Source organism: Neoarius graeffei, chromosome 20, assembly GCF_027579695.1.
Source record: "Neoarius graeffei isolate fNeoGra1 chromosome 20, fNeoGra1.pri, whole genome shotgun sequence".
NCBI lineage: Eukaryota > Metazoa > Chordata > Actinopteri > Siluriformes > Ariidae > Neoarius > Neoarius graeffei.
Genome location: NC_083588.1, coordinates 48,489,464 through 48,515,058, shown reverse-complemented (window position 1 = coordinate 48,515,058; position 25,595 = coordinate 48,489,464). Strand labels below are relative to the sequence as shown.

At 41.5% G+C, this 25,595-nt stretch overlaps 2 protein-coding genes across 9 annotated transcripts in view; both read right to left on the bottom strand.

Moving 5' to 3' along the window:
- Positions 1-17,253, bottom strand: part of ubtf (upstream binding transcription factor) — a 39,343-nt gene extending 22,090 nt beyond the window's left edge. The window contains exons 1-2 of one of the 4 annotated variants that reach the window (XM_060901866.1): positions 17,026-17,253; positions 157-208 (exon numbers count right to left, since the gene is read on the bottom strand). In XM_060901866.1, the coding sequence (XP_060757849.1) occupies positions 157-193 (37 nt within the window). In that variant the 5' untranslated portion in view covers positions 194-208; positions 17,026-17,253. Of the gene's footprint in view, positions 1-156; positions 209-16,224; positions 16,333-16,628; positions 16,767-17,025 lie in introns of those variants that run through there. The other 3 variants (XM_060901863.1, XM_060901864.1, XM_060901865.1) reach the window with 3 other exon arrangements.
- A 4,771-nt stretch (positions 17,254-22,024) lies between these two features.
- slc4a1a (solute carrier family 4 member 1a (Diego blood group)) overlaps positions 22,025-25,595 on the bottom strand; it is a 29,670-nt gene continuing 26,099 nt past the window's right edge. For all 5 annotated transcript variants that reach the window (XM_060901861.1, XM_060901858.1, XM_060901859.1 and 2 more), the window contains one exon: positions 22,025-22,676. In XM_060901861.1, coding sequence (XP_060757844.1) covers positions 22,599-22,676 — 78 coding nt within the window. In that variant the 3' untranslated portion in view covers positions 22,025-22,598. The remainder of the gene's footprint in view (positions 22,677-25,595) is intronic.

Sequence of the window (25,595 nt, the reverse complement as noted above, 5' to 3'; positions counted from 1 at the left end):
CCACGGTTTTTAATCGTTTCAACCGCGCATCATACCCTCGTCCAATTGAAAATGTCTTTCATGCACTTTTCTCCCCCATGAGAATTTTGAAAAGTTGGCAAGTATGCATTCTATGAAGTAAAACTAAAAACCTGTAAACTGAAAATGATCTCTCACCTGACTCTTTGCTGGTGGAATCCATGCCTCCATTCATTCTCAAATTTCACCTCTGGAGACACACAAACATGAGTGATGAAAAAGAAAAGTACATTTTGCAGAAAAAAAAAAGAAATTATGCAAATTTGGACTGAAACGCATTTGGAAAAACAAAACACTTTCATTCACTGGTATGAAATTTGGTAAACAAACATCTACATGCCCTTTATTTAAATATCTTAAAAGTCACTCAAACATATCCAAAGAATTTGATAATTATGCAAATAACTAGTTTCAATCCTGCCATTTATTTTCTTTATACTAATCAAAGTAAACAGCCATAACATAACATTTCTGCAGCGTTACAATTCTGTCCTTTGGCAAAGTTTGGGAGTATGACTCAGTTTAGCAGCTCACAGCTACCAAAAGTATCGTTCACAACCTAAAATACAAAAAGTGCTTGGTTCAAGTCATTCAAATTGAGCCAGTTCAGGGTTAAATCCATTTCTCAGTGAATGGTACTAAAAGGTTCTTGAAACCAGAACCGGTTTGAGACCACACAGTCAGGCTCCAACTATGCGTTTTCATCTGCACCGGCAATGCTCTCCTCTGTCCAAACGAACCAGACTGAGCGGGAAAGCACTAGAGTTCAAATTAAACTAACTAAATACTGCATATATGGGAAAGCACTCACAGATTTCACCAGAAAGAATATCTGCACAGGTAACAGTGGTAAGGTCACCTCTGCACGAGTAAACAGAAGGTTGCTATTTAAACACAGTTGGACCCTTGAGTACGACCCTTAGATTCTCAACTGTAAGTCTATTTTTTTTTAAATGATTGTCTACAAAATGCATTATGTGCTTGCAATGCAAAGCATTATATTCTTCTTCCTACGCTTCTTATTCCCTTTAAAAAAAAAAAGAAGGCATTTCGATTTCATAAAATCAGTGAAGTTTAGTTCCTTCTGAAATTTAGTCATTGTGATGCAAGTTTATTTCTGTAATATCTTGCAAAATATCAGGCTACTATGTGGTTGGGAAGTTATTTAATTTGAGGGGATTCCTGAGCAAATAACGTGCACGAAATCACATGCTTCGTGCAGCCAAGCAGACAGAGGAAGTCCGTGTGTGCGCATGCACAGGCTTACTTTTGACCGTGCACTGACAGTGACATCTTGTCGCTAAACGAACAGCTGATCACACCGAGGTGCTCGCTGACCGCCGATATTTATTAGTTTGGTCCTGTGTTTCCTTTCTTTCGCAACATATCTTTTCTTCTCACTTTCCGTTACTGTAGTCTGTCTTTCACGGTTCATTCGCACACTCACACCCTCCATTTTTCTCTCCTGTTTCAAATTTGTATCCCACAATGCCTTGTGCAAACAGAGAAACCCCACCACGTCATGCATGATGTAGTATATTGAACTGGGTCATGGTGAAGCAGGTAAATAAATAAATAAATAAATAAATAGCGGAGAATTTAGGGCCACATTAACCGTTCTATTTTTTTTTTTACTAATAAAATTGGAAGTCTGCAATTCTTATTCAGTAACTTTCGGTCCATCTATCCATTACCTGTAGCCGCTTATCCTGTTCTACAGGGTCGCAGACAAGCTGGAGTCTATCCCAGCTGACTATGGGCGAGAGGCGGGGTACACCCTGGACAAGTCGCCAGGTCATCACAGGGCTGACACGGAGATAAACAACCAGTCACACAAACGCACATTCACACCTACGGTCAATTTAGAGCCAGCAATTAGCCTAAGGCCAAGTTTACATTAGACCGTATCTGTCTCGTTTTCTTCGCGGATGCACTGTCCGTTTACATTAAAACGCCTAACGCCGGGAAACGGGAATCCGCCAGGGTCCACGTATTCAATCCAGATCGTGTCTGGTCCGGTGCTGTGTAAACATTGAGAATTAGGGATCGACCGATATGTTTTTTTCAGGGCCGATACCGATTATTATGGAATTGGGATGCCGATAACCGATATGTGCAACCGATAAATGTAAACATTATAATTCACATGAAATTAAACATGGCACACACTGACACAGACCTTCATATCCATGAAATGCATGTTTAATTGTAAAATTGAACATGAAATTTTGTGCAGGGAGATGCCAGCAGCATTTGTACAATAAAGTCAAACATTAGTTAGAATAAAATAAATATTCACCAATAAAAAAATAAATCACTCCCTACTATATTACAGCTCACCATTTTCAGTGGAAAATAAATGAAAATACACTCTGGATTCTTTTACCCTAAGAACTAAGTAAGACTTACCAACTTCAAGTAGTTTTTAAATAACAAACCAAGTGTAGGGAGCTGCCTGCAGCATTTTTTTAAAAAGTAAAATCAAACATACAGTAAAGTCGGCTATCACTCCCTATTAGGAGCGGCTGCTCCTTTAAGAGTGTATCGCTTTCCGAATCAGAAGCGCTAGCGAGGAGAATCACTTGCGCAAGAATTATAAATACTAGTCACACCTGGCGTGTTTAAATGTTCAAACAGCGCTTTATAAAAAGTTACCTAACATACAAGTGCAGTGCGCTTTCTGAGCACGAGTCACGTCATGAAGTTTACTCATCACCATAACAAATAGCCAGTAGGCTTGCGCTAGCCTACACAACACAAACACTACGGTTTATTTGGTCTCCCCTTGACCGCCTCTCTGTACGGCTGTCATTCTACTGTTCGAGTAGAACTACTGACACATTCACAACGTTTCCAGACGGGGATTTAAAAACGACTGCAGCCTACGTTATGCTGTTTCAGCGAGACTAGTTGGTTGTAGGCTAATTCAAGTGCTTCCTTCCGTAAGCTAAGTTTGCCTGGCTACACAGATGCAAATGGACAATTTTAACGAGTAGTAGATGAAGAATGTAAACATATATAATGATGTTGTGCTTTTGCAACTTGTGTGTTTGTGACTTATTGCGGGAAAAGCAGCGTGCCCTTACCTTGATACGGGCGCCTTGAAACGGTTCAGAGTGTTTAGCTGCGCGTGTCGATTGGCTATATCTCTTGTGCCAAACAAATCAGATGTTGTGGTGGGCGGGACCGTGTTCTTGAACTCAGAGAGGCGAGTGCAGGAAAGGACGTGCAGTGACAGTCGCGTTAGGAACGAAATGGCTGCAAAAATGCATGTTATCGGTGGCGTTGAATCACCGATATGCCGAATCGGAATCAGGAATCACCTTCCTGATTCGCTGGCGTTGGTTATGTGACGCGACTGCTGAAAAACGGCGCGGACTTCCGCCTTGCATCACCTTTCATTAGAGTATAAAAGTATGAAAATACTGCAAATACTGCCCATTGTGTAGTTATGATTGTCTTTAGGCTTGCCATCCTTCCACTTGCAAGTGGTAAGTGATATGCGCTGGGATCACACACACACAGCGGCTCAGTCCCGAATCACTGCTCGTGCGCTGTGAGCTGCGCAGGGCCGGAGTGCGCACCCTCCAGAGGGCACTCGCTGTTCAGGGCGGAGTGATTTGGAGCGCAGCTGTGTGCACACGAATCGTGTATTGGTGTTGCTGTGTGCACGCTAATCGTTTTAGGCAGCTGGGCCATAGAAGGTTCACGCTGCACGTTCACGTGAAGAACCGGACCCTGGGCCATTAAACTTCATGCTTGGATGTTCACGTGTTGCGTCTGTTCTACTTTGACCGAGTAACCAACAATACGGACTCTTCGGATGACGACGATCGCCTCATTCTGCTTTTACTGAGACAGAGGAAGAGAAAAAGGAACAGAATTTGGAGCCGAGAACACTTCCTTCTGAGAGAAACCCGTGGTGAATTTCACCGAACATTCTATAATCTGCTTGACAATCCCGATGAAGAACTATTTTTCAATTATACCATTCAATTATATTTTTTCTGAAGTTTTCGCCTGAAAGCATAGAGTTATCTCCCTAGACCCGTTCTGATTGGCTGGCGCGGCGGTGACCGCATGCATTGACTGGAATTTCCATCTTCACGCCTAGAAAAAAGTGTGCATGTTCATTTCACGCTTCACGCGTGAAGTGTGCAACGTGAACGCCGTTCTATGGCCCAGAGCAAGTCATGCTACGTTTGTCCACTTTTCTTTACACGCGTGTAGCGTGCAGCATGCAGCGTGAACCTTCTATGGCCCAGCTGCCTTAAAAACGTTAATCTGATGATCCGCTGACACGGTCTAATGCAGGGGTTTTCAAAGTGTGGGAGAGTCAGCCCCCCCTCGGAGAGCAAATAAACAACAGCGACCCCGCGCCCCCCCAATTTTCGTTGTTGCTGCTATACTTAATGTTCCATTCATATTTTTAAAAAAATGGTTGTTGTACACATTTTTCTTTTTTTCTTTTTCACATTTTAAACATCTGTGCTTTTTAAAACATCTTGTTTTACACATTTTAAACATCTCATAGCATCGTTAGCGAGCACCTCTTGGCAGACAACACACTGTGGCAGTGGAGCATCTTCAGATCCAGTCCATGAAAATCCAAACTTTAAATAATCGTGGTCATACTTCCTCCTTTTTCCAGTCCCCCAGGATTCTGCGGGCCTTTGTGATTGTTGTGGGCTAAAATGTCTGATGTTGCGGGGGGTTTTTCCAAAAAAATTGCGATGAAGGTTGCGTGTTTTTTAGGTTTTTGTTGCGATTACATTGCGGGAGGAAGTGAAAGTTGCGAGAAATTGTTGCGATTTTCTCTTTTTGTGATTAAAATTGAGTGATAAGTTATTACTGAAAAACTATTGATTAAAAAACAGACACTGAGAAATGGTCCTATAAACAACTTTACCAATATAAAAGATTACCAGTACTACAAAAATGCAGAAAAATAGGCTTTACTGATCCAAATGCACCTGTTGGTTCAAAGGTTAAAGTGCAGAGAACCTCACAGCACAACATGAAGTTACCTTAAAATATAATATAAATGCCTCAGTTTTCATGTAAGAAAAAAACTATTAATACTAGTACTGTGTGCAGGCAGTCTCTCCTGAATACTAAATTAAATAATCATAAACTAATAAAATAAATGGCTCAGGCTTCATAGAAGGGAAAAAAAAAACAATTTGAACAGAATCTCACAGTATGATGCTGAAGCTGCCTAAACACTGGAAAATAAAATACCATTTTGGCAAAAATGTTGGCAGCCATTAATTTCTTGTATTAAGTAAAAAAAAAAAAAAGTGCACACAGTGCTTCACTGTAAACATCACACACTTTCAGTAACAGAATTTAAGCCTACATAAACACTGACTCGCACATCATGCAATGTTGCCAGATACTGCTGACGTTTTCCAGCCCAAAATATGTTCAAAACCCGCCAAAATGCACTTAAAACCAATCTGGCAACACTGCGCGCATGCTGCTTCTCTTGAACGTATACACGGAAGTAAGGTGGAAGGTAGTTTGTCGACGTCACCTCAAGACGACGCCAACGATTGGTCAAATTTGCGGGAAAGTTGCGGTGATTGGATATAATTGTAACACCGCCCTGAATTCACAGGGATTGGTTGAATTTGCGCTGAAGTTGCAAATCGCAACATCCTGGAGGCTTTGGTTTTTTTTGCTTGGCCCAAACTCTGTCTCCTCACTCAATGTAGCTTTAGGTACTAAAAATCGATCCATTTTGTCTCTGGTAAAGGCTCCTCACGTTGCGCCCCCCCCTGAAGAACTCTGGCGCCCCCCAGGGGGGGCGCACCCCACACTTTGAAAAGCCCTGGTCTAATGTAAACCCCACCTAACCTGCAAGTCTTTGGACTGTGGGGGAAACCGGAGCACACCCATGCAGACACGGGGAAAACATGCAAACTCCACACAGAAAGGCCCTCGCCAGCCGCTGGACTCGAACCCAGGACCTTCTTGCTGTGAGGAGACCGTGCTAACCACTACACCACCGTGCCGCCTAGCTTTCAGTCCACTAAACAAAAATAATTGGGTGTTGAGAAAAATTATTTTTATGACCTCACACTTGAAAAATCTGAAAGGCAGTCTACCTTTAATTATTCAAACCAATTTTCTAGGAATAATTCCAGAAGAACCACAATGTAGAAACTTCATTCAATCTTTGTTGCATAGGTCCTATCAATTCCACACATTTTAATTTTTCAACGCATAGTAACCTAACCGCATGTCCAAAGACATGCGGTTAGGTTAATATGGGATGGCCTTGGGCCGAGGTGCCCTTGAGTGAGGCGCCTAAGGGCATCTGCATGCTCTTGCGACAAGGCTTTTGCAGATAGCTTTTCGCAGACAGTTGTAATTTATCGTTGAGCAGGGAGTAATAGGCGTGCGCAATGTTATTCACTGCCACAACGCAAGGGGGCGCGAAGTCGCGAAATCGCTAGGAGTAGTTGGTGGGTGTGGTTAGTGGAGTGTTTATCCTCCGGTAACTTATAATGACTAGAACTGGAGTCGTATAGATGTACGTACTTCCTCACTTCCTCGATCAACCGCTCTTCGTGCTGCTCCATCTTCGCTCGTGTTTTTAAAAATGCCGGTCGTGAAAACAAACCAAACCAGGAAAGTAGGGAAGCGGAAGTGCGTGTACAGCGGATGTAGAGTGGACCAATCAGAGCCCTCTTGTCTGCGAGGCTTCTGCAGTGGTCACAATTTTTGGGAGGTGCGCGCAGAGCGTCTGCGAAGGGGGAGGGCTACGCAGACGCCCTCTGCGAGGACTGGGTTGTCAGCATAAATTGGCCTTAACTCCTAACTGCTCCTTGGGCGCCGTTAGCATGGTTGCCCACTGCTCTGGGTGTGTGTGTGTGTGTGTGTGTGTGCGCGCTCATTGCTCATGTGTGTGTTCACTGCTTCAGATGGGTTAAATGCAGAGAGGAATTTCACAAGTGTGTGATGAATAAAGTTGTGCTTGCTTGTACTACGAAAAACTAGTACAAAAAAAAAAAAACGAGCAAAATGAATGATGGGAATCTTCGTGACTAACATTTTAATAACTCCACAATCACCGCTGCAGTCTCTACTCTGCCTCTCACTATCCATCCATCCATCCATCATTCAATTGCCAAGTCAGCGGTCACTGCTGCAGTCTCTATACAGCTCTCTCATGCATCTCTCTATGCTAGATGGCTAAAGCCCACCGCACACCTTCCTGATTCGCTTACGATTTTGCGCAAGTGTGTGCGTGGGCACCTCGTAGCCGATTTCATCGGTTCTCGGTTCAGATCAAACTGGTCTTGATATTTTCAGACGCAACACAATTGGTAGTGTGTGCGTTGTTACTACGATCTCATCGGTTACGATAATTTTAAACAGCCAATTGGAGTGCCAGGATTGATCACACAGGATTGACCCCTCTGAGTTACATGTCAATCCTGGGATCGGGATGCTGACCTCTTCTGCTCCTCAGACCTGCCTTATCCATCCTGATGCCCTGTGTCTGGTTGGAGTCTCATCACATCGCTCCTGTGGAGGACAGCCCCATATGGACAGTTGAAAGTCACACTTGGAAGACACTCTGGACACTTACAGTAATGCTTTTGTGGGTGAGGACTACAGTTAGCTTGCTAACTTTGGGACTGCGGTTGTCATGAACAGTTTTGCACTCAAGTTTCCTTTAATGAAGAGTTATAACATCAACGAAACTGACTTCATGTTAAAACTGTTAATGTTATAGTCATGTTGTCTGTTGTTGTCCAGGTGAGGATTGGTTCCGGTTCCTCTCGAGGTTTCTTCCTCGTGTCGTCTGGGGGAGTTTTTCCTTGCCACGGGCTTGCTCATTGGGGATAGATTAGGGATATGACTTAGGTCATTCAGATTCTGTAAAGCTGCTTTGGGACAATGTCTATTGTTAAAAGCACTATACAAACAAACTTGACTTGACGTGGACTGCAGACCGGGAAGCACAACTTGTCTCACTTTGGGAAGCGTCCACCTGTTTATGACATTAGTTCACCTGATTACAGCAAGCAGGAAAAGAGGAACGAGGCTATGGCTGTAATCGTGTCAGCTTTGAAAACGCCTGGTAAAAGTATTATAGCATTGTCAGTAGTACAGAAATCGCTTGTCTGGAATCCCAGAACAAGTTGAATTTTAAGAATGACTGAACAAATTAGAATAAATGCTTATTATTGATTTGTCTAGTTGGGATTATTACCCTTACAGAAAAACCACATGAACTTCACATGTGATTTCTCACATGTGAAATATGTGGAAAATGTGTTTTGCACATGGGAAGCATGTTATTTGCACATGGGAAACATGTGGTTTTGGCCCAATTTTATGTGAATCACATGTGGGAATGTTTTACACATGTGCTCTACATGGTAACATGTTACAAAATCTGATACCATGTATTCCACATGCGATCACATATGAATTTCCCATGTATTTCACGTGTTTTTGATTCTAATATTCAAAATTTAATACTATGACCTGGATGACTGAGAATCTTCACATACATACATACATTTGTATGTATGTATGTGAAGATTCTCAGTCATCCAGGTCATAGTAATCTGTGGTTGGTAAAAGAGAGCAACTGGACTTGCTTGAAGATTCTTGAAGACGTTTCACCTCTCCTCCGAAAGGCTTCTTCAGTTCTGTCTGACCAATAGGGAGTATCAGGTATTTATCCTCTCATGGATGAAAAGCAATCCTAAGGTGACGTTGAGTCATCCTGTTGGTGTGTGAGTCACTGGGGGCTGGGTGTGAACGGCCTAGAGTGTCATTGGGGTGATCAGTGGGTTGCTGTTTCTCTCCGTCCTCCTGTGAGTCACTCACTGCGTTTACATGCATATAGAGAAAATCGAATTTCTGCCGTAGCTCGACTGAAATCGAAGTTCTAAATGCCATGGAAACACCTTAACTCGGCTGAAATCGAACCGAACTGGATTTCTCGTAATCGAGCTACGCGACCTAGATTATGCGATTGTAGCTGAGCTACTTAGTGCATGTAAACCCTATCGAGCTACTTACTTCAGCACTGCCCCTTCCGGAAGTGACGAGTGACGAGACCACAAGCGGGAAACACAACAGCCTCGGTCGGCATGACAACAGTAGTAGAAACGTGCACTTCTGGAGCAATGAGGAGATAGAGTTGAGTTGAAATATATACATCTCGATGTTGCGGTCCTCGTCGTCGTTCTTCTTGTGAACACGGAACTGATAACTTTGTTTATACTCTTGAATAGCTCTTCATGACGACAACTGGAAGTGTACCAACACGATGGGGCGTGTAGCGCCACCTGTGGCTCGGGTGCACAATGTACCTCACACAATAGCTCGATTTCCTTGTGTGCACGTAGGATTGGATTTCTCTGGCACCCCTGCTGGGACCCTTAGCTTGATTACCGACAGTAGCTCGATTTGGATGTGCATGTAAACGTACTGACTGAAAACAGCTGGGTTTTGGTGTGCATTCAGTTGTCTGGGAAGGGTGCCAAGGACTGCATTGTAGGTAGCTGACAAATGGTGTCTTAGACCACCACCTCTGTTCAGTGAAGGCAGTTCCAGGTTGACAAAAATGGCTTCTTTAACTCCTTGCTCATACCAACGATCCTCTCTGGCTAAAATGCGTACGTTGCAATCCTGAAATGAGTGTCCTTTGTTAAGATGAAGATAGACAGCAGAGTCCTGGCCTGAGGAACTGGCGCTCCTGTGTTGAGCCATGCGCCTGTGAAGCGGTTGTTTTGTTTCCTCAATATACAAGTCCGTACATGTGTGTGTGTGTGTATATATATATATATATATATATTTTTTTTTTTTTTTTTGTACTATCACGTGATATCTTGAATACGTGACCATCTATTCGGGCTGAACATGTACGATGTTTCGCAAACGTGTGCGGGGAAGTTTGAACCGATCAAATCGGGCCCGTATACTCGTAACTGATCGCCCGACACACGAAGCCCCAATGAAATCAGGAAGGGGTGCGCTGGGCTTAAAGGGCATATCCTGGACCAATTTAGTGTTTTTTTAATATGAAAGTATGTCCCTTTACACACTCATCCAGAAGGGTAATTTTGCACAAGGCCATCTGTCTACAGCAGAAAAAAATAAAATGCATCTGGAAAAATCCCAAGGGAGTCTGGAGCCAGACTGATCCAGATTCGTGACGTCACGTGCGGATCCGCCAGCAGGCTGAGAGACAAACACAGGAACACCCAATTTAGAGTATAGTCTCTCTTATTTCTTACCCTGGCAACAGTCAACCTGTGAATTGCCAATTTTCTTGGTCTTTTTCTCGGCTCTGCTTGGTCCTCGGCTTCGAGGGCCTCAGTGGATGCGGCACTTCGCCTTCTGTCAGGAGAGACGAACACGGCTGGCTCCTTTGGTGACGCGGACACAAATGGAGACGGTGTTGCTTTGGGCATTCTAACAGATGGAACTGCGTCGTTTTTCAGATCAAGTTGCTTCTTGAAGCCCATTTCCCACTGCAAATAGTTCTCAAAATCGTCAGGCTTTATGAAACGAGCCCCGCATATGATGCTGTAGTCTGTTGCCAGTTTTTCTAGGTGCCTCGCACAAAGCGCTCCCATTTCTCTCTCATTGTCCGGTCTTTTGGAAAACGAAGAGTACTAATCCCATCAAGATTGGTGTTGCTACACCCTCCTATGATACATCTGTTAACCATTTTAATAATTACGTGATAATGTTGAAGAAATTTGTAGAAAACCATCAGGTCGTTTTCTCATAAACAAACCAGTGCTGACGTAGGATTCAGAAGGCGGCGTCCCGCACGTGACATCATGAAAATCAACGTTTGCCGGGAAATCCAAATGGCGAGTTTATTCAGAGGCGGACCAATTCGCCTCAAATGGCTTGATTTCAACTGAATTTTTCTGGTATTGTGCAAGGTAAAAAAAATTGCACAAAATGCAAAAAATGTGACATATTTGACCAAAGTTTAATATAAAATAGGAGAATTACATTGATCTTGCTCCTAAATATACCAAAGATGTGCCCTTTGAAGTGCATATGCTGGACTAGAGCCCTGCACTCCCACGGGAGTCCCGCGGAACCCGACGCAAAGCAGTGCGGTGCGGGACAAATTTTGAAAGCTCATTGCGGGCGCGGGCGGGAGTGCACAATGCGAGAGCGGGCGGGAGAGGTGATAAGCTGCAGTCCCGCTAACTAAAAGCATGTTTAAAATAAAATGTATAAATTGTTAATTTATGTCTATGATATATAATTTGTGCTGGATATTTTATTTGGCATTAATAAAAACATTTTAAGATGCCTAAATTTGCGGATGTGGTCTAATCTCGCGTACGTTTCCGATTCCTTTCCGCTCTTCCGTGTTTGAGATCTCCGATCATGGCAGAAGAGCAGAGCTCCTCTAGTGAACCTCACAGTGCTTCAGAAGTAAGTGCTGCTTTAAAAAGAGGTACATTTACCGTTAAAAAGTCAAGAGTCCTGAAATCAGACATTTGGAAGTCGTTCTCACTCTCCCTGAACTAGGGATGTTAACCGATGACTGTTTGACCGAATCAACGTCAACCGGTTAATTTTTTTTTGGTTGTCGGTTAAAAAAAAAAAAAAAAAACGTTTTGAAGCTGCCGATTTTGGAGCGGAGGACTTGGAATTCCATGTTGTAAACGCTTGGGGCGTGCCATGCGGTGTAAGGACGACAGCTGACGAATCAGAAACACCCATTCAGTCATGTCCCGCCCCAGTTAAAGACAACTGACAAATCAGAAACACCCATTCAGTCATGTCCCGCCCTCCCGCTGCCACTCTGCGAAAGTGTAGACACAGGCTTTTTAGCTTACAAATTACTATTTTGTTTTTTTTAATTATTATTAGAAGGCACATGGAGTTTAGTCCTGCCTTGGCCAGTGCATTCTGAAAGTATGTTTCGGTCTGTAGCCAACAATGCATGTTATTGCAGATCATATCTCTCCACACAAACTAAAGGCGCAGATGCCGACTTTTTTTTTTTTTTTTGAATCGCGCAGATCCGTTTTTTTTTTGGGGGGGGGGGGGGGGGGGGCGCGTTGGAGTGTCAAGGTAATTTCAAGGTGAATTCTGTATTAAAATTACTAAATAGGCGGGTGCCGTTGCAGTCCATGAGGCGTGGGGGATGTGGGAGGAGGGCAGTGGCTCGGGGGGCTGCGCGCGTTTGCGCGGAAGCTGCGCACATTAAATTTTGCGTGGCTTCGGCGCGGGCATGCGCGGCTTTCTGATTTGCTGTTTTCTTCTCGTGCTTGTACTTCCTGTGTTTCGTGGACTGTGGCGGCATTTGCTTATATGCAGAATTTGCTTTGATGAAGTTGTGGTCGGACGCTCCAACGCCCCCCCTTAGGAAAGGAAGGTCGGATCTGCGCGATTCAGCCGTGGAGAGGGCGCCATCCGCCAAAAGGCGCGCCGTTTACATCCCTGTAATAATTCCAATTCTAGAATTTTAAACTCATAGGTTAACCGACTTTAACTGGCTAATGAGGCTCGGTGGTCGGTTTTTTAGTTTTCGCCATCCCCATTTGTGCAATTTTATATCTGCAGTTTTTTTTTTTTTTACTTTGCACAATACCAGAAAAATTCAGTTGAAATCAAGCCATTTGAGGCGAATTGGTCCGCCTCTGAGAAAACTTGGCATTTGGATTTCCCGGGAAACGTTGATTTTCGTGACGTCGCGTGCGGGACGCCTCCCTCTGAATCCTACGTCAGTGCTGGTTTGTTTATGAGAAAACGACCTGGTGGTTTTCTGCAAATTTCTTCAACGTTATCACAATTATTAAAATGGTTAACAGTAGGGCTGGGTATCGATTTAAATTTCAAGAATCGATTCGATTCTGAAGCTTCAGAATCGATTATCACGACTATACGATTTGATGCGATCTGATCTCGATTCGATTCGATCCAATATCGATTCGGGTTAGTGTTATTAGAACCATTTTTGACTGTGTAGTTAAGCAACATATTAATACTTGTATTATATTGACATTCAACAGCAAATTAATCAAGTATTGGTAGTTAATGATGGCTGTAAGACTGGTGAAAATGATAATGATCAAACCCCCTCACAGAAAGGCGAATCAAGACAGCAAACAGAGGATGCCAGAGGTCTCTATACTGGCAACAATAGTGTCCAAATGGGACACTAACCTGGTGCATTATTAAGATTAAGAATTCACCCAAAAGTTGTTGCTGTTGCACACAAATACATTTTTATTTTATAATGTGAAAAAGAGAGATTCTTAGCCAGTGTAAATGCAAACAGATTGCTGGTTACTGGCTTCAAAGTAACCTAACGGTCATTATACCGTTTGTAAATAAGAACCAAAGATACAGCACCTTAGGAAACATAAGTGTCTCTCAGTTTTGTGTAAAATCTTCAAAATATAAAAAGTATAAAACATTCACTCGCCTTTAAAGTGCGAACGTGTAAACAGGACAGTTAAACTTACCTTAAATTTTAAACTTAAATAAATAATAAACCTTAAATTTCAACTTCAGACTGTAAATAAAAACGCTGTTTCCTGTTAAAGTGCACACAAAAATAAATTCTGACTGGACCTTAAACCTGAGACAGACTGGGTAAACTGTCCATCAACTGCCATCACTTGGGTACAAAAAGATTCTTCTGCAGAAAAAGGAGCTCATTTACATGCCCAGGAGTAAGGCAGCTTCTTTTTGCAGTAATGATATCGCCTGCGGTTGGGATGCAAACGGCGCGCCTTTTGGCGGATGCCGCCTTTTTCACGGCTGAATCGTGCAGATCCGATTTTTTTTGGGGGGGCATTGGAGTGTCATTATAATTTCATCAAAGTAAATTCTGTATTAAAATTACTAAATAAGCAAATGCCGTTACAGTCCATGAAACATGGCAAGTATGAGAAGAAAACAGTAAATCAGAAAGCTGCACAAACATGCGCAGCTTTCTGATTTACTGTTTTCTTAGGACACTCCAACGCCCCCCACAAAAAAAATCGGATCTGCACGATTCAGCCATGAAAAAGGCGGCATCCGCCAAAAGGCGCGCCGTTTGCATCCAGACCGCCTGCGCGAATTCAATGACACGACGAGTGGGGTTAAAGTTCACCGGGAAAAATGTAATTAAAAAAAAAAAATCGATCTTTGGATGTACGAATCGATCTTCAGGAAATAATATGCAAATCGATTCAGAATCGGAAAATCGATTTTTTCAACACAGCCCTGGTTAACAGATGTATCATAGGAGGGTGTAGCAACACCAATCATGATGGGATTAGTACTCTTCGTTTCCCAAAAGACCGGACAATGAGAGAGAAATGGGAGCGCTTGGTCTACACAGGCTGTGCACTGAAACCGTGCAAAGCTCTCGCAGCCTGCTGGCGCTTCCGCAGGTGACGTCACGAATCTGGCTCCAGACTCCCTTGGGATTTTTCCAGACGCGTTTTGTTTTGGTTTTTCTGCTGTAGACAGATGGCCTTGTGCAAAATTACCCTTCTGGATGAGTGTGTAAAGGGACATACTTTCATATATATAAACAAAAAAGTCCAGAATATGCACTTTAACATAAAATAAGAGAATTACATTGATCTTGCTCCTGAATTTACCCGTGATATGCACTTTAAGTGACCCATCTATTTCTTTCTCTCTTCCATTCTAATCTTAAAATCATCAATCTCTGACTTCTTTGTGTCTGAACTTTGTAGCCCTTCAGTTTCAATCTCTCTCTTTATATCCGGCCATCATTGCAACCTTGAGGAAATGCAAATCTAATTCTAATTAGTTAAATGATAGTTCAAATTAAAAAAAAAAAATTATATAAAAGATAAAATTAACTGACATGGTGTGGGGGTGTGGAAGGAGGGGTTCACTTAATTATACTTGGACTGACTGTAATATTAATGCGTTTGATTTGAAGCAGATGGCGCATTTACGGAAACCATTATAGAAACCCTAAAGGAATGAGTGCTTACTCCATGGAGTAGAATTAAAACCCAGCCCAACACATAATAGTTGTTCATTACGCCGCCCCTAACCGTTTACGCTGCATCGGGAGACAGAGCCCAGTGCCTGTGACGGCTTCAAATCTCAAATAACTCCGCACTCGGTACGAAACACACACACACGCAGCCAAATCCGTCTAATCTTCCATTTTGAGTCCCAGCTCTAAGACTTCTTGGAAGACTGCAAGTTCGCGGACATTTTGCATCGAACGTTTCCCCTACCGGTGGTTTCTTGCCGCGGAATGGCGTGTTTGTGGAGCGGATGCTGGGAGGTAACGTTACGACGGAAGGAGGAAGGACGGGGCAGCTGGAGGCGACCAGCTGATCACGGAATGGATCCGCTTTCTTTCGCTCTCGGTCGAGGCGGGAACGGAGGCCAGTGAGGAGACATGACGACTACAACATGCACAGACTCGAATCCGCCTCAGTGCTAACGGGGCGCGCGGAGCTCCGCTTCCGCCATGGACGGGGTTTCTGAGTCGCAAGCTATTATTCCACGACCTCTTTGTTTGACTAAACTGTTGAAAAAAAAAACCGACTCGACCTTTTTTGAAACACCAGTCGACATTTAAACCCACACTGTGTGGTTTTTATTTTGGGGTTTTTTCATATAAAAAGGTTGATTTAGTCACAAAATGACTCGACAGTTTTCAGGCGCTGTTGGAGCCATAATGGCGACGCCTGAGCCGACCAAGCTCTAAACAGACACCAAGGAAAACCTAAATTAACCAAAATATGATGTAGAAATCAAGCTAATGCCTTGCTAAATATTTTTTTTTTCCCACAGAAATAGAGGTCCGTATTAATTTCACGCAAACTTTTTTTTTTTTCCCCCACACGATTTTATTTAGAACCGATACAGGAAGCTGTGTGCGAAAAAATACTTAAACTGACAGACAAATACACTGCGTTAACATATATCAAACCTGCATAAAATATAATTGGATAAGATATTTATTAAAAGTAATTATTTTTTAAATCTAGTATCGAGTGCTAAGCGACCTATCACTGACCTACACTAGCAAGGCGGCTAGGACTGACTAGCTAGCTTGCTTGCTAGCTAGCTTCGCTAGCTGCCTAGCTTCGGGTCCCCAGTAGCGAAATGAGTGGAGCCTAAATTGATCAAAATACCATTAAAAACACGTTATACAAACCTACTGTTAATAATATTCTAAGAATCGTTTTTAACAAACGACCTTACCGTGAAACGCGTCCGTTACGCTGACATTCAGTTGACGTCGAGACTACCGGGGTAAACGCGAGGTGTTGGTCGCCGTATGGCGGCGATTGGGAGCTGGTTCTTTAATGGCTTGGAGGACAAGAATAAAGCGAAAAAATAAATTTCGCTCAACTCGAAGCGCGATGTCTTGAGTTTCAGCAATCTCTAGCTTAAAATCTGCGACAAACGAGCCGTTTAAGGAGTTAAACGCAGATATTTTAAGCACAATATGAAAGTGAAACACGAACAGCCGAGACTGAGAGCAGCTCGCTGGCGTGACGACTGTTCTAGAGCCGCCATGCTGCTCAGTTCCACCTCACGGTGCTCCCAGTCTCGATCATCCGCACTAGTGAAGAGGAAAAACGCGTTTAAAACTAAAAACTTACCCGATTTACTCCTGAAACATTAGCAGTCGATAGACAGGCGTACACGAATGATCGAGCTCTTGGCTTGTAAGAAGGCGAGAGAGAGGACGAGCCCGTGCGGTGAGGTATTTAACCGAAGCTCCCTGATGGCTAACCGGAGGCGGCCGGTTCTGCTCGCATACAGACTGCCTCATACAGGAGTCCTTACTCGGCGTGGAGATAAACAACTAAATCGTATCAAGTCATACAATTTATTATGAAAAACAAACGAACAAAAAAAAACCTGATTAAGATTTTTTTCCCCTGTTCGCGTCTCGGAATCTATCCACCCAAGACGATTTTAAAACAAAACATGTTTAGTCTGATGTACAAGTGAAAAAGCAAACAAAACCACACATATTTAAGCATGTAAGTTTACCTCAGGAAATCAGTTTTTAACCCGGCGGTTGTTTGTTGTGAAGAAGAAGAAGAACAGGCGGCGAGTTCGACCTGTCGCAGCGCGCGCGTGGTTGGAAACTGCTTGTGTGGAACGAGGGGAGGGTTGAACGTTGGCCAGCCGCGCGCCGCCGGTCCAGGGCACGAGGCTCCTCCAGTCCCCGCAGAGCCGCGAGACTTTTTTCCCCCCCGCCTCCATCTCTCTCTCGCGCGCGCTCGCTCGCTCGCTCTTTCTAAGTCTCCCCCTTTTCCAGTCAGCGCGCGCGCTCCGACCCTCTCGTTCCATCCGACCATTTCTCTTTTCCAGCAGAGTGAGAGACATCCCGCATTTTCGATCTGTCTGCTCCATCCCTCCACCCAACCTCAAGCAAGCCCTGAGACCTTTTTTTCCCCCCTTTTCGCTCCTCCGGTTCCACGAGATGACTGATGATCGCGCCTTCAAATAAAGACGAAATGTCAACAACCAGTGCATCTGTTTAAGAAAAAAAACCCTCAAGTCTTCATGTGCTTGGAATGCTTTTATAACCTCATGAATAAATAAACAGTCGATTTTGATGTTCCTTATAATATAAAAAAAAAACCAGAGCAACACCAAAAACACTTCGAAGCCTTCAACAGAAGTGCACTTTATTACATAGTTCACATCCATCCCTTCTTCTTTTTTTTTTTTATAAATAATCTGTTTCACAGCTACATCTTTACCAGCCTGTAAAATATCATTCATCTCCACCTGACGTGTTTGGGGGCGTCACGCACGCTGACCAATCAATGCGCTCAGATTTGGTGAGAACAAATTATTGACCAATCAGCGCTCAGCTTCGTTACTGTTAAAAACGCAACCCCTGCTGCAGCACCATAGCTCTCTGTCACTGCATGCAGGGAGTTGATAAAGCTCTAATTCAAGATTTAAGATTTTTATTTGTCATATACACAATAACAGACACAGCGGTTTATTATTGGGTAATGAAATTCTTATTTTACTACACTTACCAAAATGTAAAAAAAAAATATATATATATATATATATATATATATATATATATATATATATGAAATATAAAATATAAAGTGCATATGGAATGCAAAATATAAAGGTAGGGTGAAAAATGAAGATAACATTTAAAAAAAAGGCAAACAATGTGCAAACATAGAGGTAGATATACTGTGCAATGTCTTGTGCAAAATTGCTAATATAATCCGTGGCTCAAAGCCTGATGGAAATATAGAGGTAGATGGTGATTATAATCCGTGGCTTAAAAGCCTGATGGCCTGGGGGTAAAAACTGCATCACTGAATTAATTCTCACAGTTCAGATCAAAAGTGTGCATGCAAATGAAAAAGACCAAGAATGTATTTTCAACAATCAAATATTTAGTCTAGGTTTCACAAACGTCCCTTTAGATTAGATTAGCTAGAGGGCGGCGTAGTGGTTAGCGCTGTCGCCTCACAGCAAGAAGGTCTGGGTTTGAGCCCCGTGGCCGGCGAGGGCCCTTCTGTGTGGAGTTTGCATGTTCTCCCTGTGGGTTTCCTCCGGGTGCTCCGGTTTCCCCCAAAGACATGCAGGTTAGGTTAACTGGTGACTCTAAATCAGACCTGGGCATTTTCCGGCCCGCGGGCCGCATCCGGCCCTTTGGTTCATTCTGACCGGCCCGCGTAAGGTTAATTAGAAATTACAAAATAAACGTATTTTCTAATTTTACCTCATGCATGGACTGAATGTGCATTGCTTTTATTTTGAAGTTGTGTTCAACAAAAACGCAATGCGCGCGACATGAACATGACATGAAATCCCACGAAACCTAATCCCGCGATAATTTGTCTGTAATTCCGTAAATTGTACAGACCAACCACAAACTTGTACGTCATCCTTCAAACGGTCCAGCCAATCACATAGTGTGACGTCACCAGCAGGCGCCTGAGCCCGAACCGATCTGTAGATCTGACACCTACACCGAATCTCATCTCATCTCATCTCATTATCTCTAGCCGCTTTATCCTTCTACAGGGTCGCAGGCGAGCTGGAGCCTATCCCAGCTGACTACGGGCGAAAGGCGGGGTACACCCTGGACAAGCCGCCAGGTCATCACAGGGCTGACACATAGACACAGACAACCATTCACACTCACATTCACACCTACGCTCAATTTAGAGTCACCAGTTAACCTAACCTGCATGTCTTTGGACTGTGGGGGAAACCGGAGCACCCGGAGGAAACCCACGCGGACACGGGGAGAACATGCAAACTCCACACAGAAAGGCCCTCGCCGACCCCGGGGCTCGAACCCAGGACCTTCTTGCTGTGAGGCGACAGCGCTAACCACTACACCACCGTGCCGCCCCTACACCGAATCATTATTATAATATGATGTATCTTGCTTGATATGTGGAGTAGAAAGACAATATTGTGATGTCTTTATTGTGTTTTGGGGTGAATGTGACTGAGAAAAAAAAAAGTACAAACGTTCACATTTTGTTAACCATTGTTTTGGGAAATTTGATTGAATAAATGACATTTTTTGTAAGGCAACCTCGTTTTTTCCATACTCTTACCAGTCTTAGCAGCTTGTAAAAACAATGTTATTTACTGCTTTATATAAAGAAATACAATTAATATTATTGATTGATTGCTTTATTCCGAACAGTAAATAAGATATAAAACAAACAAACCCAAAAAATAAAAAAAAATGTAATCATCAAAACATCGTCATAAACAGAATAGCGTAGCCACAAGACAATAACATAATAATGTTCGGAAAGGATTAGGAAGAAGTAAATAACTTATCAAATCCTAGCCCTCTATACCACCGTTAATCAAACATCACTTTCCACCATAATAAACTATATATACAAAAGAAAGCAAAATCAACAACAACAACAACAAAAAAAAAAAAAAAACATACCAAGACATACTAACATGGTTATAATATCGCCCAAATCAAATCATATATATACAAATACTTATGCTATGCATATATACACACATACAACACATATATACAGTACATACATATACACCTACCTAGAACTATACACATCCATACGTACACAGACACCCATATCATAATTATGCATATTATGCTTATATATTATATACAGTTGTGCACTATACATACATATATATACAAATACTCACTTTTTATATAATATATCCGTATGTACCCATACCCACATAATATATACACTTATATTATCAATAGCATGTTCCTATACCTTTTTTTGAACTGGTTTATAGTTGTACATTTCATGAGCTCCACATTCAAACTGTTCCATAGCTTTACTCCACAAATACTGAACATTTTTAACGTTGTCCTAGCACTGCGAATTTTAAATTTCAATTTCCCCCTAAAATTATAGCCCCCCTCTCTATCCGAGAACATTATTTGGATATTCCTTGGTACTTTATAATTCCTTACTTTGTACATTACTAAGGCAGTTTTATATTCTATAATATCCCTGAATTTTAAACATTTTGAATTTAAGAATAGTGAATTATGATCTCGGTAACCAGTCGTTATTGCATGAAGTGAACATTTATACGTATTTCCCCATACCACTACATTATGCAGAATTTAGTTCAGCCTTTTGGTCCGGCCCTCCACAAAATTTTCTGTTTCTCATGTGGCCCCATGGAAAAAGTAATTGCCCACCCCTGCTCTAAATTGACCGTAGGTGTGAATGTGAGTGTGAATGGTTGTCTGTGTCTATGTGTCAGCCCTGTGATGACCTGGCGACTTGTCCAGGGTGTACCCCGCCTTTCGCCCGTAGTCAGCTGGGATAGGCTCCAGCTTGCCTGCGACCCTGTAGAACAGGATAAAGTGGCTAGAGATAATGAGATGAGATGAGATTAGATAGAACTTTATTGATCCCGTTGGGAGGGTTCCCTCAGGGAAATTAAGATTCCAGCAGCATCATTACAGGATAAACAGAGAATAGAAAATAGAGAAAAAAACTTCTAGATAAATTAAGTATTTACATATACAAATATAAAAATAATATATGGGGGGGCAGCAGGAGAGATCTTGAACATTATATTGCACATTGTCCAGTATTGCTTATTGTTAGGCTAGGCTACTGCTCCTTCCCGTCCTCTGTCCTCCTGTTGCCCCTCCTCCCCCTCGCCTTTATTAACAGATAAAAAAAAGTCAAAGTAATTAGTTCAAATGTTTGCATCTTTTCATATTGCATCTTTTTATTGTGATAAATATCTTGTATACCCATTGTTTATAACTGTCTAACCTCTTTCATATCTTCTGTTAAAGCTGTCCCATCCATATTTTTCTTAACTTCTGATTTATTAAATATGAATTTTCTTAGTTATATTAAACACACACTTGTACAAACTTGGGTACAAACTTGTGCACGTCTTTCCATGTTCACTTGTGAGCTTATTCACCTAAACATCAATCTATATATTTCTATAAATTGTTTTAATTTATAGATCATTTATTTCATTTATTATATATAAATAAACAATGGATATTGAATATTATTAGGCTAAATAGTAGATGTAGTAACAATACCTAGCCTTGTAGCTAGAGCTCTATGACATCAGTATGTTTTAGGAATGTGCATGATCATACTTAGGTCTAGTATTAATTCATTTTTTTTAAATCACATTATTTCCACTATTTTAGCTTGTTTTAATGATACGGTTTATTACTTTTAATAAATTCACATTTGTAGTTCAGGTTTTTCCCCCCAATATTTGGTAAAAAAAAAAAAGACCCCACAACGTTTCATTTTGCTATAATATCTTCACTAATGGAATATCATGTGTGCCAATGAAAGATTATCTCCAGGTCTGTATGTACAGTATAAAATACAAAATTGTCAATAAGGTTATTTTGGTAATAGAACTTTAATAGTTACATGAATTGCAGAACAGGATTTTATATATATATATATATATATATATATATATATATATATATATATATATATATATATATATAAGTATAACAAGAAATCCAAATGTACATTAATCACTATTCAAAGCAACTCAAAATTCTAAAATATCTGTGATCTCATAAACTGCAAAAACAATCATTGAGCAACTCCTAGACTGGAATAAGAAATTTACAGATATGATATTTGAAACACATATCAATCAGAGAGAGAGAGAGAGAGAGAGAGAGAGATTGTAGCTTCTGTCAATGTAGAAACATTATAGGCATAATACTATATTTAATCTCAAACACTGGCTGCATAGAATAAAGCTTTTGCACAGAGCTTAAAAAGAAGCTATAAAAACACCATTAGCTAATGGCTTTCATAGATAATAAAAAATATAAATTCTAAAAATCCAAAAGGTGAAGCAAAACAGTCTTAGTTTAAAAAAAAAGGCATTGATGATCTACTTAGTAGGGGGAAATGGTTAAAATGTGCATGTAAACTAGAAAAATATTGATAAAGCTTGACTATGCATTGGTTTTGACACTGTGGTTCCTGTTCCTGTGGTTCCATGCTATAATTCCTGTGATAGTTTCAAGAAGGCACTTGACAGAGCTTAAGGCATGATGCCGGAGCTCACAGGTTCAATGAAATGCAATAACTTATTTACGAGAAGGGACACTCATCATATACATCCACTCCCTGCTCCTCCTCAAATGTCACCTTGGCATCATCTGAATCCAGCTATGGCAGGAAAAGACAATATTTGCAGTCAAAACAGAAAAATACAAGACACAAAGCTATATAGGTAGAAAATCCTATGACTCCTAAAATACAGGATAAAATGAAGGAAATTATAAATCAAGCAAAAGAAAAAAGTTCAAATATTGAATGTTGAGATATTAATAGTGAGAAAAACTAAATTACAGTAATTCAAATGGATCTTTCTTCCTACAGCTTACTTTTTGAATATGATAAACATACAGTGGTGCTTGAAAGTTTGTGAACCCTTTAGAATTTTCTCTATTTCTACATAAATATGACCTAAAACATCATCAGATTTTCACACGAGTCCTAAAAGTACAACCCCGATTCCAAAAAAGTTGGGACAAAGTACAAGTTGTAAATAAAAATGGAATGCAATAATTTACAAATCTCAAAATCTGATATTGTATTCACAACAGAACATAGACAACATATCAAATGTCTAAAGTGAGACATTTTGAAATTTCATGACAGCAACACATCTCAAAAAAGTTGGGACAGGGGCAATAAGAGGCTGGCAAAGTTAAAGGTACAAAAAAGGAACAGCTGGAGGACCAAATTGCAACTCATTAGATCAATTGGCAATAGGTCATTAACATGACTGGGTATAAAAAGAGCATCTTGGAGTGGCAGCGGCTCTCAGAAGTAAAGATGGGAAGAGGATCACCAATCCCCCTAATTCTGTGCCGACAAATAGTGGAGCAATATCAGAAAGGAGTTCGACAGTGTAAAATTGCAAAGAGTTTGAACATATCTTCATCTACAGTGCATAATATCATCAAAAGACTCAGAGAATCTGGAAGAATCTCCGGGCATAAGGGTCAAGGCCGGAAAACCATACTCGGTGCCCGCGATCTTCGGGCCCTTAGACGGCACTGCATCACATACAGGCATGCTTCTGTATTGGAAATCACAAAATGGGCTCAGGAATATTTCCAGAGAACATTATCTGTGAACACAATTCACCGTGCCATCCGCCGTTGCCAGCTAAAACTCTATAGTTCAAAGAAGAAGCCGTATCTAAACATGATCCAGAAGCGCAGACATCTTCTCTGGGCCAAGGCTCATTTAAAATGGACCGTGGCAAAGTGGAAAACTGTTCTGTGGTCAGATGAATCAAAGTTTGAAGTTCTTTATGGAAATCAGGGACGCCGTGTCATTCGGACTAAAGAGGAGAAGGACGACCCAAGTTGTTATCAGCGCTCAGTTCAGAAGCCTGCATCTCTGGTGGTATGGGGTTGCATTAGTGCATGTGGCATGGGCAGCTTACACATCTGGAAAGACACAATCAATGCTGAAAGGTATATCCAGGTTCTAGAGCAACATATGCTCCCATCCACATGACATCTCTTTCAGGGAAGACCTTGCATTTTCCAACATGACAATGCCAAACCACATACTGCATCAATTACAGCATCATGGCTGCGTAGAAGAAGGGTCCGGGTACTGAACTGGCCAGCCTGCAGTCCAGATCTTTCACCCATAGAAAACATTTGGTGCATCATAAAATGGAAGATACAACAAAAAAGACCTAAGACAGTTGAGCAACTAGAATCCTACATTAGACAAGAATGGGTTAACATTCCTATCCCTAAACTTGAGCAACTTGTCTCCTCAGTGCCCAGATGTTTACAGACTGTTGTAAAGAGAAAAGGGGATGCCTCACAGTGGTAAACATGGCCTTGTCCCAACTTTTTTGAGATGTGTTGTTGTCATGAAATTTAAAATCACCTAATTTTTCTCTTTAAATGATACATTTTCTCAGTTTAAACATTTGATATTCATCTATGTTCTATTCTGAATAAAATATGGAATTTTGAAACTTCCACATCATTGCATTCCGTTTTTATTTACAATTTGTACTTTGCCCCAACTTTTTTGGAATCGGGGTTGTAGATAAAGAGAACCCAGTTAAACAAATGAGACAAAAATATTACACTTGGTCATTTATTTATTGAAGAAAATGATCCAATATTACATATCTGTGAGTGGCAAAAGTATGTGAACCTCTAGGATTAGCAGTTAATTTGAAGGCGAAATTAGAGTCAGGTGTTTTCAATCAATGGGATGGTAATCAGGTGTGAGTGGGCACCATGTTTTATTTAAAGAACAGGGATCTATCAAAGTCTGATCTTCATAGCACGTGTTTGTGGAAGTGTATCATGGCATGAACAAATTCTATCAGGTTGGAAAAGGTTACAAAACCATCTCTAAAGAGTTTGGATTCCATCAATCCACAGTCAGACAGATTGTGTACAAATGGAGGAAATTCAAGACCATTGTTACTCTCCCCAGGAGTGGTCGAACAACAAAAATCACTCCAAGAGCAAGGCATGTAATAGCCGGCGAGGTCACAAAGGACCCCAGGGTAACTTCTAAGCAACTGAAGGCCTCTCTCACATTGGCTAATGTTAATGTTCATGAGTCCACCATCAGGAGAACACTGAAGAACAATGGTGTGCATGGCAGGGTTGCAAGGAGAAAGCCACTGCTCTCCAAAAAGAACATTGCTGCTCGTCTGCAGTTTGCTAAAGATCACGTGGACAAGCCAAAAGGCTATCGGAAAAATGTTTTGTGGATGGATGAGACCAAAATAGAACTTTTTGGTTTAAATGAGAAGTGTTATGTTTGGAGAAAGGAAAACGCTGCATTCCAGCATAAGAACCTTATCCCATCTGTGAAACATGGTGGTGGTAGCATCATGGTTTGGGCCTGTTTTGCTGTATCTGGGTCAGGACGGCTTTCCATCATTGATGGAACAATGAATTCTGAATTATACCAGTGAATTCTAAAGGAAAATGTCAGGACATCTGTCCATGAACTGAATCTCAAGAAAAAGTGGGTCATGCAGCAAGACAAAGACCCTAAGCACACAAGTCATTCTACCAAAGAATGGTT